This window comes from Temnothorax americanus, unplaced genomic scaffold (assembly GCF_048541705.1).
Source record: "Temnothorax americanus isolate GAGA-0224 unplaced genomic scaffold, ASM4854170v1 Scaffold27, whole genome shotgun sequence".
Classification (NCBI taxonomy): Eukaryota; Metazoa; Arthropoda; class Insecta; order Hymenoptera; family Formicidae; genus Temnothorax; species Temnothorax americanus.
This window is the reverse complement of record NW_027509411.1, coordinates 2,249,767-2,269,492: the sequence shown is the minus strand read 5'-3', so window position 1 is coordinate 2,269,492 and position 19,726 is coordinate 2,249,767. Positions and strand designations below refer to the sequence as shown.

The following is a 19,726-nucleotide window of genomic DNA, read 5'->3' as shown; positions in this document are numbered from 1 at the left end:
AAAAGAGGGATGGATGTTTTTCGCGATGGTTCTCGAGTTACTGCGCAAAGGAAGGGCAGGGGATTTGGGAGTGGGAAAAGTTCCGCCTAACGTCTTGGAAGTGTCTCAAAAGGAGAACTCCGACGTCGGTCGGGACCTGGGCTCTAAGTGTATCACATAGTAAATTTAGTTTTCCAACCTCCGTTTCCATCGTTCCACTCTTATATTTTCCCGTCCCCCCTTCCCCCCTAAGCTCCTTTTCGCGTCCACCCCTTTCCTCCGTTTCGTGGACAAGTCTCGGGAGCTCGAATCGACCTGTGGTACTGATGCAGCCAGGACGGAGCTCCTTGTTCCAAGCCTTTTCTGGGGAAGGAATCGAGGGGAGGTGAAGGGTGAGCGCGCGCGTACGCCATGGTAGCCAAACATGGCGCGGTAGAGTCTGGACCCGTTCGAGCGAATCTGGCCGATCAAACGGGGGCTAAGAGCCGCGCTTTCGTCCGGGTTAACTCAATCCACGAGCTTTCTATCTTCCCGATCTCCTCCTCCCTCCACCGTTTCCCTTCCGGAGCTATGTTATTCCTGGCTACATCCCCCATTGGTTCCACCTCCTGCCAGGATGCTTCTCCCGCGCCATCCACGACCGTTCCAATCGATGAGCTCGCGACAACGGGCCTTTAGATACTTTTATAGAAGCCTGTGCGGGCTTTTATTCCCCCAGGAGGTTAAGTCTCGATGGTTTTCTGATCGGGACTTCTCGGGAGGTTGCTCGATTTACTCGTGACAAGACACGTCCCCCCGCTGCGGGGTAATTCGAAGAGGGTTGGATAATTTATCTGACGAGGCGCAAAGAGTTCTTCTGTATTTAAAAAAAACTGCTCCAAAAATTTACACAATGTGAAAGTTATTGTGAAAAAACCGATCCTAAACAATATTTGTAGAAACTGCGTCTATTTATTGACATCATTCACTTCTCTCTGATAACTGCCCTTAATTCCCCGTTCTGTTAAAATGGAAAATCACCTGTTCCTCATCGGGCTGTTCTTTTACGACAGAGACAAGAACGATGGCGTAATGAGTTTCGAGAGAGATGAAATAAGCACGGGCGCGCGACTGTGCGCCGCGTGTGAGTGTGACTCGTATCGGGTGTAATCAGTTTCCTCGGGGAATCCCACCCTCTCTTTTCTCTATCTCTCTCCGGATACGACGACGTATCGGGGGGATAATTTGCGGCGTCTCGACGCGGCTGCGTGGTCCAATCCGCGATACCAGCCAATCGGCTCTCGGCTGCGCAGAGAGTCGAACTGAGAACAAAAGGATCCCATTCTCTTTCTCTCTCTCTCTCTCTATCTATCTCCCTCTCCCTTTCTGTTTCGCCGATGAGAGAGGCGGCTGCAATCGCCATGCAGGCAACGACAAAAACAACTACCGCGTATAATCCACGCGCGCAGCATTGATTCCACCCTTCGCGAAAACAAAAGCTTGGCACTCCGGCACTTCGCAATTCCTGATAGACCGGCGATTCTTTACGGCGATCTTTTTGGCAAAATAGTTGTATTAGTGATATATACGAATATCGTGAAACTTATATAAATAGCATTTCAAAAAATATAAATTTTGGAGGGTAAAAATTTAGTTAAAATAAAGTTTGCTCGAAACTAAACAAGTGAAATCTCGTTATATAATTCCCAAAAATAATAAATAATTGTAATTAAGTTACAGATTGTTATTTATTAAACGTTTAAGTAGCTCTTACTTAAGAAGGAAAGCAAGGAGACGTTCAATATCAACAGTTTTGCAATTTCAGGTGGCAAAGAGGATGATCCTAAAAGCTCGTCCTCGAGTTCCTTGAGCTCCGCGCAGAGTAAGAAGCAGCGTAAGGCACGCACAGCTTTTACGGATCACCAACTTCAGACTCTGGAGAAGAGCTTCGAACGGCAAAAGTACCTCAGCGTGCAGGACAGGATGGAGCTGGCGGCGAAACTGCAGCTGACAGACACGCAAGTGAAAACGTGGTACCAAAACAGAAGGTAAGCGAAACGAGAGACCCGTTACTAATTTCTAAATGAGACACAACGCGACATATGCGGACGATAATTAATTTTGTGATCGCCCTCAGGCAATAATCGCGACACGGTAGTTTTTTACGTTTAAAAATTTATTCAGGACTGGCCCCTAAACCGCGAATAAAATGTATTGATAACATTTTAGCATTGTAATATTACATATAATATTACATATAATACTGATGGGAATAAGTTTTGGAAATTATTATTATTTATTATGTTTAATTATAATTATTTGTTATAAAAAATGACAGCCTCTTTTTCTCTTTTAAGTATAATATCAAAAACTTAAAAATAATTTTCATGAACGTCATATACCGTTTAACTTTTTCGATCGAGTTTCTTATTAAAAGAGATACTGAGAAAAATTTTATTGAAAGATAATTACTAGAAGTATCTGCCTATCAGCGCGCGATTGACTACATATGATGAGGCTGCGCGTAAAAAACCGTTGAATAGCCGTTGAAAGTTTGACTCCAAAGAGACAAAGGTGGAACCATGACGCTCGATCGATCTCTCGATGCTCGCGTTATAGATTGTTGAATATCGGATGGAAAAGCTCCTCATCACGATCCCCCGTCTCGGAAGTATGGCGGCGCGGTTCTTTGTGCCGGCGCGTGTCGAATCCGTAAATGGAAATCGCGGCGGCCAACAAAGGCGTTGTTTACGTGGTTAAACGCGGGCAAAACCCGAGCAAGTATCTCGAGAGTCATGCGCCTCCGTTACCGGTTTGCGGTCCATCTTATAAGAATATCGTCCTCGTCGACACTTTAATAAGCTAAAGATAATTTTCGTCGTTACGACACATAGATTTCTTTTTCGAGAATTATAAAAAAAAATTGTACAATTAAATCAATATTATAATTTCTGAAGGAACTAAAATGTGTATTGAAACAAGCGTGCAACTTATTTGGACTTCGACGCTATCAAAAACGGAGAATATTCTTTCGAAACTTAAAGGAGTATTCTGGTTTGGAAGGTATTTTTCAGGAATTTTTTGTAGGCAAACGAAAAACGAATAACGAATTTTGCATGTTCTTTTAACCTTATTTTAAGAATATATTTTTATTTTGTAAGTAACAAAAATGCTTTTCTTTTCTATGTTACACCCTGATCACTGGGAGATGTAAATGATGGACGATGCAAATGATGCTTGTTCTAGGTATCTGAAATGCAAAAACCAAAAATTTTTTTATTCAGAATTGTGGTTATTGTCTAAACCAGAATAAATTATACATCTATTAGTTTTTTTTTTAATAATATACTAACAAAATTTTGAGAACAACTAATATTTTTAATTTAAAAAACACCGCATTTTGTCCAGAATAGAAATACTGGTTTAGTTTTCGTTCAGACGATAGCCACATTTTTCCTGAATAAGAAAATTTTTGGTTTTTGCATTTCAGATACCTAGAACAACTTTACACTATCCATCATTTACAAACTTATATCTCCTAGTGACCAGGGTATAACATGGAAAACAATAGCATTTTTGTTACTTAAAAAATAAAAATATATTCTTAAAATAAGGCTAAAAGAACATGCAAAGTTTACCGTTATTTGACTTTTTCATTTCTCTACAAAAGTTCCTGAAAAATACCTTTTTTTTACGACCATTCAAACTAGAATATACCCCATTTACAAGGCATTAGCAAATATATCTATATACTAAAGAGAAAAGGTCTGTTTTGGTAATATTGGGACTGTTGTTTTACATTGATCCGTTATAAGATTAACCTTAGGTCCATCATGTCGGTTCCTTTACGAAAGCAAAATCAGGCAGCTGGAATCGGTTTCAAAATCCTCTGCGGCATCCTTTGTAAATGCGATTTCGCAAAGTCATCCAGTGGCGCCTATAGTTTCGTATAGTTTTTCATGGGCCATCTACCTCTTTCCAATCTAATCCAGCAGGCTTGTTGGTCGGCTCGCAAACCCCGCGTCAAAAGTTTACCGAACGAAATAAAAATCGCATATGCCATGGATGGTCCCGCGGAATCATTTCGACACGCTTCGTCCCGAATAAACGAGTGTAACATCGGCGAGGAAAGTTCTATACCATTCTCCTTTCTTGAAAAACTAACAGGCGACAAATAATATCAGAACTAGTCCTGGTATATATATACTATTTAAATTTTTCATAACGTAGTTATGAAATATTTTTCTATTTTACTCGTGATAATAATTTTAAGAATGAAACGACGTAAAAAATTCTTTTCTATTTGTTTCCATTAGCAAACGTTAAAAATAGTTTTTCGTTCTTTCCTTATGTTTTTACATTCTTATGGTACGCCTATTCGAAACTAAAATTCTAATAAAATCTCGATTAAAATGTCGCGATTTTATTCTTACGCCCGATATGCAAAATCTACCACGCCGGCTATATCGATCTCATTACGCTACTTAATTATCACTACTCTCTCGTTCCTCCCGTCGCGCTGAACGTACACGGTGATTAGCAGAGAACACCCACAAGAGTCATGACTTCGCGACTTCTGCCGGCGGCCGTTTAGTTTAGACAAGCGGCCGATCGCGCACAAAGAAGGCGAATCGTTAATGAGGATCCTCGTAGATCGTGATGTACGATGTACGAAAAGGTAAAGGCCGGGCGAGGCGAGCGCCCAGACTCTAGACTGTGTCATTAGACTGTCAATTACCGGTGGAGCGAATGGCGTAATGACAGGCAGCGAGCGCTGCCAAGCGTTGCGCTGCGCCGCTCCGCTCCGCTCCGATCGTGAAAGACTGCGAGACTGCCTGCATTTCGGCAGCCGTTCAATTTTTTCGTGCGTAATTGCGTGCCGCCGAGTCCACGATTTTCAAAGACGCTGCTGCTCGTTTCGCGCGGCGCGGCGCTCCACACGCGGCACATCGCAATTGTACACGGCGTAATCGTTACGGCTATTTATTTCTACAGTCGGCAGTTTGCTCGCTCATTACGCCGGATCGGCGTAATGGACAACGGTGATTAAGGATCGCTTTTGATACAGAACTTGCGTAGCGCGCGTGTGAATTACTGTTATATCGCGTTATATCTCGTTTGCGTTTCGCCTGCCGTCATGCCGATTCGAGAAATAAACTCGGCTTTTGTCTGTTGGTTCATGCGTGTCGAATTGAAAACGTGAACGTTTCCGGCACGAGCGAGCTGCTGATGATCGATCGAATTTTGAATACTTGTACAAAATAGTCTGGCAATAAGATAAACAGAAGCGCTTTTCGCACGATTTTCTTGCTTCAGAATGAATTGTTGCAGCTTGGAAAGAATTTTCACGATGGATTTCCGATCGACGTAGATTTATTGTTGGAAGAAACAATCGTAACGCGGTACGATACACCCGCGATGTAATAAGTACCCCCGTGTCAACGGAATCAGACCTAGTGTACCCCCTTGGAACCTGTATTAATTATTGCTACACGTTTCATCAAATATACCGTCAAAGTGCGAAGTCCCGTATATCGCGCGCGGCATAAATTACAGATCATCATGACGTGCGCTTTAATTTTTGCACGTGTCTCGCGCAATACTTGGAGCCTGGAGCCGTGAAGAGTTTCTCCCTCTCCCGCTCTCTCCTTTCTCGCCGTTCTTCGACGTAGCCACGCGGCGTGGCGGCGTACGCTAATTAATTTTCGCCATGTTGACGCACTCAGCCGCGCTTAATTAATAGGACGAAAATGAGGAAACCGATCGAAGTCGCGCGGGGGGAGGAGGCACGTGTGCGCGCCGCCGCGGCCGCGGCGCACGTATCGTCGCGCGAGAAGGTGGAGGTCGCCGCGACAAAAAGTTGGGAAAATTAGTGACGCTCCTGACTGACGGGCGGCTTCTTAAGTGCCCGCTTAAAGTTTTGTTGCTCGGTGCACGCCCCGATGCGGTGTGACTCGGCGCTTCTTCGCGGAGGCGCCGGCCACACCTCGGGCGCCACAGCGACGCGCGGACTCTGCTCCCTTTTTCTCCCGTCCCGGGCTAAACGCTCGCCGAAAACCAGAACTTTGCCGCTGCACGACCACCTAAAACCGCATTTTGAATCAATCCCGCGCGAGAACACGCCGACAGACGCTGCTTTGTGTGTCCAGATCGATGGACCTTAAAATGGACCTCCATGTGAACTTGAAAGACTTTGAAGAAAGACTTCACGTTTATTTACGTGAGAATTTCTTTTTGACAAATTTCTATCAATCATGCAAAATGCTACCAAGTTACTGCAACTTATTCTTGAAGAACGTTTGCCTCGTTTTGACACTTTGAATTGACTTTGCACGAATATTTGAGTATTCTGGTTAAATTTTGTGGAAAAATAAATTATGACAGAAGATAAATAAATGCGTTCTATTAACAACGGATAATGCGCGGCGCAGTCATCATGATTAACAAATTACGGTAATTTCCTCGGAAACACATGGATTTATCTAACAACCGTTCTTCCCCGTGTGTTTTTTTCCTATTAAATTCCTTATAGACATCTATTTAATCGCCATCAATTGTACGTTAATTATACGCTCAACGATGAAATTATCCGAACAACTGCTCGATTCACGCGCAATGTTTTTCTTTTCGCTTTTTTTTTCTCATAAATATTAGATAGGTCTTTACGATGCGAGATTTATCAAATCAAGAACCGATCTTCTTGAAGAAGTCTTATTCGAGGACTATACGCACGATGAATAATTCGAAAACGTTACGTTACTTCCAGTTCCTTTAACAGACGTCTCATTCATCGAGTGATCAACCAACACGCACGCACGTAAATTACGCTCAACAATGAGTCATCTGAACGATTGCAACGACATACGCGCGCGCGCGCGCGCACATACACATACGTATACATACATGCATGGCAGTCACGATCGACCGCAAAGCCTTTCCGCACGAAACTTTCCGTGAAATCGACGCTGAGAAACTAAACGACGCGGAGATTGCGGTCCGCCAGTATGAAGCGCTTTTCCAGAGCGATAAGCGATACGCTCCTCGCTTTTCCGCGGCACGCTGCGTACGGCGCGCCGCGCATACACCGAGCCCGCTCGGTCATTTAGTTGTTTAGAAGTCATTAAGACTCGTTACGTTACTCGCGGCAAATCGTCTCTACTTATCGACTAATTACGTGCCCGGCCATAAGCGAGCCACGCAAGTAGCGTGCAGTACGCATATGTGTTAACGTTGACGAAGCGTGCGCCTCTCGATCTTTAATATCAGTGCGCCAAGCTCAGCTCGCAAAGTGCGTTTTAATGAAATGTCATGGGACCCGCGCGCGTCTATGCCACTTCGTAATTCACGCCGGAGATTTTATACGTTCGGAGATTGCGTCTTGGGTATCTACGGAAAATTAACGGCGAGTATCACTGTCACCTTGCGTGATTAGCGACTTTAATCCGTTACTTTAATACACGTTGATTTCTTCTGGTCGTGATGTATTATAACTGTGTCTTAATAAATATTTATTATTTGCCGTGATTAGAGACATATCTAACTGTCGTTGTAGAAAAGCTAACTGTATTTTTTTGGAAAAATTGTAATTTTGCAAATAAAAAAAAACAATTTCGTAAAAAAAAACATGCCAAAAAAGGTGCAATATTTTTTCTGTTTGGCATATTTATTAAAATAAGATATTAAAGTTTTAGATACAAAATTCCTGAAAGATTTTTTGTGCTGTTTCGAAGATGGAGTATTACAAAGAACTTTAAAGGAAAAGGCGCAATTTTAGTTGATGGTATTTGCACTATGTCGCCGTCTGCCTTGTTGCACTCACGCATATGCGCTTACGGCCTCCATATATATGCTCTTTTATCTTTTGCACGTCCTGCGAGAGAGGATCCTGCCCTCAGGACGTGACTCGTAATTCTAAAGTATTATACGGCAGCTCAAATTTTGTTTCTTTTTATTTTTTTTTTTTTATAAAACCACAACCACGCACCTATATGTCGCACGCGTTTTTCGCGCTATCGCGTAACTCAATGTACGCTCTTACAATTAGCAGATACACATGTCACGCTATGGAAAAAGATATAATATGAAGCACAGAAAGAATTATACAGGAGAAGAAAAAAGAACGTAGAATAATTCAACGAAAGTTTGCATTAATACGTTTATATGTAGAACGTGGCATTGCTTTCGAGTAATGAGATATTCGTCGCTCGATATTTTTTTACGGTATATAATAAGCAAACGTGACTCCATTAAAGCCAAACAGAGTGGCTCGAGAGAGAGAGAAAACTCATTCGAGCTTAAAATTACGCTCTATCGTGTGCGATGTGACTGCTGTAGCTTAACTGTGATTTATTTGCCGGGCACGAGTTTCGAGCACGAAGCACGAGCGCAACATCAGCGCTAATGCTCCCCTCGAACGTGTGAAAGAAATTAGGTTGGCGACGTAGCTCATCTTATCCCGCGGAGAGACTCGCGCGCGTGGTACTGAGAGAATCCTCGGGAGACCAGCGCGCAACTTCTATATACGCGCGCAAACTATACGCGAACCGAAGAAACTGCATCGCGTGGACTTGATCGCGACGGCGAAGGGGGATGCGAAGGCTGAATCCTTCACACGGTTTTGCGCTCGTTATACGTGCGCCATCAAGTACTACACCGTAAACGCTGCGCGCGCAGCGGTATTTTGCTACGCACTTTTGACTAGGGAAACGATAATCCATATTTGGGAAAAATGCAAATGCATAGAGTGTCTGTAACGGCGTCGAAATGCGCGCGAAAAGAGGAATGACGAACGATCGTGCGGGAATACATTCCCTGCGCGTGATAACATTCCCTGCGAATTAAAACCACTAAAAATAAAGAAGAATTATTTTCGCGTTTTATACTCCGGTGACATTTATGCTAGAGTTTAATACTGATATACGAGCGATAAATCTGACGCGACACAAATAGCATTTCTCTTCGACTCATGCACGAACAATCGAATTAAGCACCGGGTGCTTAATGATCTTGAAGTATGTATGTATACCTCGTGTCTCGGATGTGTTTCGAGCTTGATTCTTGACGATTTCTTCGAATATATTTTCTGACATTCTATCGAATGTTATTTGCTTGGAAAATTTTTAGTCTTATTTAGAAAACTTGGATAAAATATTTTAATATTATACTTGGAAGAGAAAAAGAGATAAAAATAATAGCGTTCTTATGCAATATTGTTAAGGTAATAACGTCTTCCTGATGCTCGAAATAACGCGTCCGAACATGCTTTTCAACGACATTTCCCGACGGTGGCATTATGACATTGCGTCGTCACGATGTGACGACATCGCCGGCGCGTTACATACGTCGCGATCGTGAGAATTCGCTTCTCTCAAGGGGGAGGGAGGGGGGATCCATCCATCTCTTCTGCCGCGGCGCATGGCACCGGAAGAACAACGCGGGCTTCCCACGCCTCCGGTAAACCGCTTCATAACGGGTCGCCTTGATTTCGCGGGTACTTATGTCAAATGCGCTCGTTTCGATCGCGACTTGCGTCACGGCAGCTCCGTGATTTCGTGCGCGATTCCGTGACCCTTTGGGTCGCCGCGGAATTTCACGAAATAGCTAGAAAAACGGGGCTAATCGGATGGCGCGCGATAACAGTCGGGCATACCCGGTAACGACATATTTGCATGCGCATTTGTCGGCCCTCCTCTTAGCTTGGATTTAATCACCCGATTAACTCTTTTTACCCCGCGGGACGCTTAATCGGCGGGTTTAATTAACATCGCCGCGAGTTTTTGTTCAAAATGAGGTCGCACGCTTTTTGTAATTCTGCAATGTGGGGAAAAGTAATTTGCGATGGTTCCACCGTTCTTATCATACTTACATGCCATACAATCTATTTACTTAAAATTTGATATAAAGAAGGAAAAAAGTGCGAATTTGGGCAAAAACTGATAAATATCTAATTTGAATAATGAATTTAAAATTTATCGAGATTCTCAAACTTAAAAAAAATTAATTTTATTTGTGAAGATTATAATTAAACTATTTAAGAGGAGGTTTCTAATTTTGATACACACCAATAGAAACAAATTTTATATTTAAGTATGAATTTTTTAGATATATAGCCTAATTTTTATAATTTATATTTTATAAGATACATGACAGCATATACTTTTTCAAATGTATTGCAAACAACAATAAAAAGATTAATGTTTATAACAAAATTTAAACTTTAAACTATAAATTTAAACTATTAAAATTTACAATGGATATAATGGATGCCAGAATTAAAAGAGTGAAATTCTAAACGTAATTAAGTTTCATTAGTTTTATTTTAATTTAACACGAAACGTTAAACATGAAAGAATTTATTATACATATACATATCTTAAAATTTATTAGTAAAAAGCGTTAAAGAAAACCGCATTAGTAACTGTGTTGCAATCGTATATACCATGTGTCAATAATCGTTCTGTCTTTCTCTGAATATCAATGCAATTTCGGACAAGCTATACGTTGTGAAACATGTGTCTCGTAATCATTGAGGCGAATAATAATTTGAAAATATGTTACCCTTTCTCTCTCCACCATCTCTCTCCCTCTCTTTCTTTTTCTCGGTCTCGCTGTCACCATTATTACAACAAAGCGCCCTAGCGGCTTCAGGACATTAGTGTCGCACGGGCATGTAACCGCAAAAGTATAGCGAACAGACCCAGCTACCATTATAAATGCATTAACTCTCCCCTTAGTTTTCGCCCTGTTCTTCTTACCGACGTGCCATTTTTTCGCTTCTGGCTGTTATACAGCTGGACGTTCCTGATATTCGTCTTCGGCGAGTCGCGTTTATCGCTTTTCGACTCGCTAAATCGTCGAGCTTACCTCGTTGCGTGCTTGAAAAATGTCAGTAAATAATTAAATTTCGGATTTAATTCCTCAAACGTTCGCCACCAAAGACAAAGTTGAAGAATAAAAATGACGATATTATTAATATTACAGTTACGATTTTCGTCATCGTTAAATAGTAAATATTAAAATACGATCGAATAAAAAAAAAGAGAAGGATAATAATTTCTCAAGCACTGCGACAGTAATTTTCGAGTCGATTGACGCTCGTAACTCGGACGCATTGAACGTTTCCGGGTCGCACGAGGGGTGTCGTATAAGTTACCCTAAGATTTCTAAGCAACGCGTTACTTTGACGCCCAACAATGACGACGAGGAAGGCGTCAATCGGAGCGATGCGATCGATTTTCAGGAGTTTGTCGTCGTAAGAAAGGACGAGAACTTTTTCCAACGTAGCCACGATCTCTGAGGAACTGCGCACGATCATTAGGATGGAAGCGATCGTTACACTTTCTTCGCCAATCTCCAACCCTTTTCTCATCCTCTTTTCTCGTTTCAGTCGAGCGAGATCAAGCAGCCCCCTCGAGCACCTCAGAAGCGATAAATCAATGACTCTTCTCCTTCTTTCTTTCCGTCTCTCCCCCTTCGAGTCCCCCGGTTACTTCCGGCCCCCTAGCTCCTAGCGGACTATAAAAAGCCAACGGGCAATTAAGGGTGTTTTAGAGTGGCTGCACTCGAAAATCGCTGGCCAACCCCAGCCGAAAGTGGGGGAATTAAAAAACATTACTCATCATATAATCGCACGAGCGGTTCTCGGCGCTGTCTGTCACCGTCACTCTTTCTCCCTTTCTCTCTCTCTCTCTCTCTCTCTCTCTCTCTCTCTCTCTCTCTCTTTCTCTCTTTCTCTCTGATTCTCGCGTTCGGACACGCTCGTCCTTCTTGCGCCTCCGACGTGCCGGCAGAAAAATGAGAAATGATCGTGGCTCGATTCAGAGGTGCCTGTTTAAAATTCATGAACGATTTTACTGCAACCTCCCCTATCGCAACCCGTCACAAAAGGGCGAGCAGAGCCATATCGAGAGAGGAGAGGGGGAAGGGAGAGAGAGAAAGAGAAAGATAGCGAGATTGTGGCCCACATTCGCGACTATACATCAGCACAGAATCGCGAGAGAACCAGGAGAGGGAGAAAGGGGAGGGTTCGCACCCCACGAAATATATTAATTGTCGAATTTTCCGTGCGAGCTGCATATCCGTTAAAGCCGCTTTGTCCCTTGCCAGGCACGGATCTCTTGATTATTAATTACTCCGACCACCAAGTGCACCCCACTCCACCCTCCTCTCCTCGCGGCTATTACCCTGTAACATTCGCGGTTTCAAAGGTACGATCTTTTTTTTATTGCGGCCGCAATTTTAACTAAAAAAAGAACTGTAACAAATGTACGCGTCGGTGGTGCTCGTTAATTATCACCTGAATTTCGTGCGAATCGTCGAATTTTTATCGAGACAAAGTTGGTCTGATTTATTATCATGAATAAAAACGATCCCCAGAAATCTCGAGGGTGTAGCTCGTCGACGAAATTTTCAACATTTGACTAGATAGTGAGACCAATAAAACTACGGATAATTATCGATAACTTCTAAAAATGTTAATTATTTTAATCAAATTTTCCGCGAAATTATGCATTTCGCGGAAAATTTGTTGTCTCTACAATTATTTGTGATGGAAATTAAGTTTATATATCGACGGCTTTCCATTCTGATTCAAATTGAAGTATTTAGATAATCATGCGGCGGATACCATTCACTAATATTCAAAGAATCTTGCATTGATTAACAGTCTCGCGATAACACACTTGTATATCATAATTATAGTTGAATTAGTTACAAGAGAGAGTCATGGAGAACGACAAGGGCAGCATGTACATATACATAGGTATATAGGTATATTTTTTTTTTCGAAGGGCGACGGTAGCGGGGGTGGCAAAAACTACTTGCATTTATCGAGCAAGAATGTCGGATGTAATTCACGCCTCGCTGCCACGGAAGGGTTGTAATTTTCTCGATATTATTCATGAACGTTATGGCAGGTTGGTTCATGTAATATAATAGCCCTTCACAGTTGTTTTCTCTTTACGTACATTTTTCTCTGTCTTATCCGCCTCATTTCATATTAAGCCGCTCGACGCGGCACTTTAATATATTTCTCTTATGAAGGGCGAGTTCCCCTAATCGCGTGAGCACGTGTTCTCATATCGTGTTTATCAAACGAAAAAAAGTTTATTTAACGTTTTCGATTATTATACGAAGGTTACAAGTTCGATGAAATGTTGATACCTCCCAGGATCTCACATTTTTCTTCTTCACTTTCGTCTTATTCATAAATCTTAAGCGTCAACAAAGATTGACGCTCATATATTCTCAGAAGTTGGCTTTATAAATTAACGAAATATTCCTTATCAGTAACTTCGTAATTGCTCGAATAATTAAACATTTCTCTTTCTATATGTTTACACGATGACACCATGCGTATCATTTTCTTTCTATCCCGTTTTCTGACATACATATTACACTCCTTTTTTATTAGCCCAAACCGCAACTGTATACGCGTTTCATGCACGCTATTCGAAGATGCCGTTGGGCGTAATCTTTTTCACTGTACAACCGATCGCGCGAATGTAATTCGCGTCTTGATTCTGTGGAAAGTATCGTCATTTTCGCAGTATGATTTGCAGTGTTACCGAGCAATAATGTTCGGTTAATACGGCCTTGGGCAGGGAATTTTGCCTCGTGTCTCCCTTCGTGTTTCATAGCGTTCATTTCGTTCCCGTTACACGGTATCAACTTCCCCCCCCCCCCGAGACCACGGCCTGTTGATATATCTCTGTCTCGCGCGCGTCTAAGGGCGCTTTTACGTTCGCAGGTGCGGCTCAGGTATATGTATATCTGTAACGTGTACATATATGTGTACACACGTATTCGTGCGTATATATGTGTGCGTGCCACGATACGCGATGATTAGGCACTGAAACTCCACGGGCTATTTGTTAGTATAATAAGCTCCCGGTAGTGTGGCCAACGTAACCACTTGGCGGCACGCCACTCCGTTTTAGCGTAATTGTCCCAGATCGAGATTTACATACGTGGAGGAGGGCGAAGAGGGAAGGCACTGCGAGGGAGGGAAGGGGCCGGTCCCAGGGAGAAATTGCAGAAAGCCCGTGATTGCTTCGGTTGGCGGTGGCCTCGAAAGCCACCATAGTCGATCCTTATGCCGGCGAAACTTCGCCGCGCTGCGAACGAAGGAACGAACGAACAGCTGAAATACTTGGAATGGATCTTATCGTTCGCCGTTAGAATCTGGAAAACTACCGTGGAACTACGCTATGCTCGCACGTGCTTCCGGCTATCAAGCTCGTATCGCGATATCGCGGCTCGCGCGGGCCCGTTTGACATTGGCAGACCGAACTTAGATCCATTTTGCCGATATTACGTTATAAGAATAACGATCGCTCCGATGTAAATATCTTGAATAGTGTCGAGCCACTTTTTTTATCGCTGGTCATTACCGACGTATAGCCTTCATCAAAATATACTAAACAAGTCAGCGGATTTTATAATACTTTTTTAGTGCCAACGCGCGTCTTATCATACACGGGCACATACCTATACCAGAGTAATTTAAAAAAATATATCAATGTTCGTAAATTATTCTATATATGTATTCATTTATTATCGTATAATTTTCGTATCCGTGTGATTAGTCTATTTTTATAATATAATATCAATTTTGTCAAATTTGTATTTAACACAGAAATTATGCGTCACCATTAATATGCGTTAATGATGCTCTACTTTAAAGAAATCCTTATAATTCGATTTTGAAATGAGAACTTTGGTGCAAATAAATCGCAAGGACTTCCGCGCGAAATCATTGTTACTCACGTGCTCGCTTTCTTTGTACTTTCAGAACGAAATGGAAGCGACAAACGATCGTGGGTTTCGAGATCATGGCCGAAAACAATTTCGCCGTTGCCGCCTTCCAGCATCTCTACAGCGGCAGCACCGCGACGATCCCCGCGCACCCTGCCGCAGGACGTTACTGGCAGTATCCCAGCGCGCACGCGTTACCCGCGAACGGATTCTTCTATCAGCCATCATCGGCGGCGGCGGCGACTTTACAGAAACCGCTTCCCTATCGCCTGTATCCGCCCATGATCCTGGCGGGGCCGAGCAATCCCCTCGGCTCCTTGACTGCGAGCTCCAGCCTGTCGACCCTCAGCAACTACTATAGGGACAGTCCGGAGATGGCCGACGGTCGGGAGTCCTCGAGGAAAAGGGACAGGAGCAAGAGCCCAGAGTCGAGGGACAGGTCGCCAACCAGAAAACCGGCGAGACTGTATCCGCTGCAGATGATGCAGGCTGGTCCTAGTAATCCTCTCGGCACCTTGACGACCTCTAATCTCTCCAACATGAATAACTACTACAGAGGCAGCCCGGAATTGATGGAGGGAAGGGAGAATATGGAAAGGTCGAGGAAGCAGGAGAGGAGCAGCAAGAGCCCGGACTCCAGGGACAGGTCGCCCCTGAGGAAGGACGTTAGGTCTTATCCCTCGATGATCCAAGCGGGTCCCAGCAACCCTCTCGGACCCCTCGCTACCGGCTCGAACTTACCGAACCTGAACAATTATTACAGAGACAGTCCGGAAATAGTGGACGGACGGGAAAGTATGAATCGAACGCGACAGCGTGACAGAAGTCAGAGCCAGGATAGATCACCCGTGCAGAGGGAGGACAGTCCTCGGAGTGTGAGGGCTGACAGTGACGAAGAGAGCATACATGACATCTAGGACATGGAGATTCCTGGTACCGACGGTGGCACATCGGCAGTTTTGTACAAGAGGGAAGACAAGGGAGTATATTATCCTGCAGGATAATTAGGAAACGAAATGCCATGTGAAATGGAGTGATTTCCTTACGACGATCACTTCGGCGTAAATGAATGAACGGCGAACGAAGAATTGACATCAGAAATTAGCGAGGCTGTCAAAGAGAACGTGATCCTTCTGAAAATGCTCTGGTATGAATCGGGCAGCTAAACGTACGGGCAAGCTTGAAAGTACTTACTGATTGATGCGATAACTCATTACGAGAAGCTGACAGGGATAATTAAAATCGAATTCACTTAACTAGCATTAATCAGTCAATTCCAAACGAGAACGAAGTCGCTCAAATTTCAGCAGCTATTGCATTAACAGTTCATAAATAAACAAATCGATTCCCGGCATCGGAGAATTTGTTGGGAGATTGATCGATAATATTTATATAATCCTGGAAGGAACAAACTATATATATCCTTGAACAACTTACATCGATCCACGCAGCTACCACGAAATACAAACGAAGAAACGAATGCAGCCGGTAACGAGACTGTTTAAAAAGCTATATATATCGAGGTATACGTAAGCATCGAGGAGAGACTACATAGAGATTATTTCGCGTTTTCGCAGTCATTTTAAAACCTGTAGAAATCAGAGCGAAGAGATCCGGGATTCGCGAGGTCTAAAGCGAAGTCGGCGAAATGAGATGCGAACGAAACGGCACGGCGCGGGCGGCGCGGCGGCGGCCGATTTCGTGAGGTAGAACAGGAAGTGACATAGCACGGGACGTCCGGGATTTTGTAGATAATGAGAGCGAACAGGAAATATCGTGCGGTTAACCGAACTTCGTGATTTGAGCGTTCAGTGAATGGCGGGTTACGGTGAAACAATATATTCAACGTTGATACGATCGGCGAGTATAGAGAGCGGACGAAAGTAAAAATCCTATATGCCTCACCGAAACATTATCCCCCGGAGACAAATACGGAGGACTCATTATTACTCATTCATTGGTCCATTCATTATTTCAATTTCCACTCTTTCCCATGGATCCGTGCGATTGGTCCGTCGTTTGAAAGGTATTTGTGTGTTTTCCAATATTTTTATAATTTACAAAAAACAATCATTTACTTTCACGAGTTTTATTTTGATCATAATTATCGGTAATTACACTGCGATAATTATTTCATTCGGACATATTGATTAATTTTATTGCGAAGTCTCTTTAATATTTACGATTAAATTATATTTTCACCGCGATATAACTACGTGCACGTTTTTTAAATATCGATCGATGGTTTTCTTGTTGTAGAATATAACGTAAAAGGCGAATATATTATCACGCCGTCAATAAATAACTATTTCGCTGTGTGCCAAAAATTTCTATTCAATTCTTTTAATCTTACAATTTTAAATAAAATTCTATAAATTCTCGCCTCTGACGCCGAGACTGAAAGGATTCATTCATCTGCAAAGAAACCAATCAATATTCATGACCACGGTAAAATTTGACTTCTAAAATTTATCACATGCATTCATGTCATCACAGTACAGACCAACGCGACCCGTTCGTAGCAACGATACAAAAAACCATGCCGATTAGAGAACCCGGCTCGATTGGACGGTTTCGTGTGTCGAGAACGGTTACAATCGCGCCAGGAAATGGGCCAATCGCGGACGAACGCGAATGTACAATTAATATGACATTAGAGGGGACTTGGCCGCGGGGGAAGAAATCTAAAATGACACGAAATTACACGCGGTCGCCACAAAACGACAAAAAAGGACCGTGCAGGAGGGGGGCGGCATCGAACGCGAAGAAAAGGGGGGCTCAACTATTCAAATAACGTGTTGTCGTGTCTGCGAAGCGAAACCGGCATTTTGCCCACCGCTATTCCTCGGATAGGACGAAGTGGTCAGCTTAATTAATATCGACGAGATCTAAAAGGAGACGGTGACGGTCCCGAAAATTGCACCGACACCGGCGACCGGTAATTTGCGAACGACAACGGGGGCGGACATATTTTCTTCTTTCCCAGGAAAAAAATCGACAATTTGAGCGCTAATTGTAGCGAGAATCGGTCGTTGGAAGTTAAACTTAATATAAAATTTTCACATTTGGGCTTTGCGTCGCAATATCTCCGCTCGTAGGGCACGTAGCGGAAAATATTATAAGAGATAACCCCCCCCCCCCCAAGAGTCGACCCCAAGCTATCGATCAAGCCTACTTAGAACTTGATCCGTTCACTCGAGATCTCAACATCTCGAGTACTCGCAAATCGTCGCGTCGCGTAAAAGAGTCACGGTCGGTTTCGCCCCGCGTGTACTTGGCGCGAGACACTACCGTGTCTCTTGATACGAATTACGTGTGGTAAAAATCCTCGTAATACCATTGGTATAAGTCCTTGTTGTCGTTAAACGACACGGTGATACGCGATTCACACGATAAACGACGATGGCGATGCGATGTTTGCGTCAAAATGATTACACGTTACTTCGCGAAACAATTGCGCGAAACGTTTCCATTCTCCTTAGGCCGGAATTATACCGAATCTTACGCTGAAAATTGCTGGAGTTACGACGAGACTGGACACGAACGGATTACACATTAACAAACGGAAAACTCGGTATCTGAGGTGTAAACTATACCTAATTAGATGACAATTCTCACGTCGCGTCGGTACGATCGAGAGATTAAATCGGCCGGTGTTTCTAAGAGATCGAAATGGAAACGCTAAGTATTCCTTACGGAAAACTTTTACTTTTATATACCGATCGAACTTTTTTTTCTACGAGATTCTCGTAGCAGCGAGTCGGTTCGTTCGAGGTTCGTTCGACACGAGCGACTTTTCAACTTCATGTAAAGATGAGCTGCGCCATGTAAATATAAAATACCGGATGTTATCCGCGGGTAGATGAGAAGTTACGAAAGCATGTAAATATGTGAAGAGATGGGGCGATCGGACACGAGCTGTTACGGAGTGAAAATACGCGAGGACCGACGAAGTCCGTAGGACTTAAGCCAAGATACGAGATACGAAATATTTCAAAGTATTTTTCAGATTTCAGTATACGTATAGCGGAACGCGAGACGCATTCTCGAGAGATCGAGCGTCGCGCGATTTTTCTCTTTCGCCGGCGAGAGCGCGACGTTTCGATATTTCGACGACACGACACGCGGCGCGTTCGATAAGGACATACCAGTATTATGAATGTATAAAATTAGGCTGTACACAACGTGCGAGAGGGTCTCCCGTGCGGAAACGCAGTTGATGCGTCGCCGGGAATACTCCGGCGGACGTCGACCGGCACGGCGCGTTTAGTAGTTAAGTTAACGCAACGCAAGAAGTACTTAGAATATATGAAAACCATGCTTTGTAAAATAATGTCTGTATAGCGAGAATTATTATATTATATGGAAAATATATTATACTGAATTTAACGTGTTTTGCGTTTTTCTTTCAGAGCCGTCGCGCCGAATCGCGTTCCCTCGTGCCGTGATTTCAAATCGAGTGACTGTAAACAAACTCCATCTTTTTTAATATTTATTTTTGTCAACGTTAACAATGTTTTGGACAGATCAGTTAGGAGTTTTATATTTTTTGGAAATTCAACATCGCGTCTCAAAATTTCTTTCCTTTAATATCAAATTTTTATTTTCTCTAATTAAATTATAATTATATGATAGCGTATGTACAAAGCGTTTATCGCGTGATTGATGGAGTGTTTATGAAAAAATAATAAAAGCCAATTGGATTGGTTCACGCGAAAAGAAATATATGGTGCTTCGTTCCCCGACGTTCCGACGAAGGGATTTTCCGAGCCGAGATTGCTGTCACGAAAGTGCCGAGCCTTTTCGTTTAACGTTCGATTTGCAATGTAAGCTTCGTCCATAATGTAAGTCGACTAGATTGGCGTTTAGACAAACGACCCAAGGCTCTCGAGACATTTTCACGCGATGATGCATATTGTAACGTTCGCGATTAAAAGTGAATGCGCAATCATTTTGCGACTGTTAGAGTAAAATTGCGTCGAATTATTTTGCGCAAATCGCATTTTATTCGAGA

The 19,726-nt window shown here is 43.0% G+C and overlaps 1 protein-coding gene across 1 annotated transcript in view; it reads left to right on the top strand.

The window, feature by feature from the left end:
* LOC143899415 (uncharacterized) overlaps positions 1 to 19,101 on the top strand; it is a 31,386-nt gene extending 12,285 nt beyond the window's left edge. The window contains exons 2-3 of the mRNA XM_077409709.1: positions 1,784 to 2,006; positions 14,750 to 19,101. Coding sequence (XP_077265835.1) covers positions 1,784 to 2,006; positions 14,750 to 15,629 — 1,103 coding nt within the window. The 3' untranslated portion in view covers positions 15,630 to 19,101. The remainder of the gene's footprint in view (positions 1 to 1,783; positions 2,007 to 14,749) is intronic.
* The last annotated feature ends 625 nt before the right edge of the window (positions 19,102 to 19,726 follow it).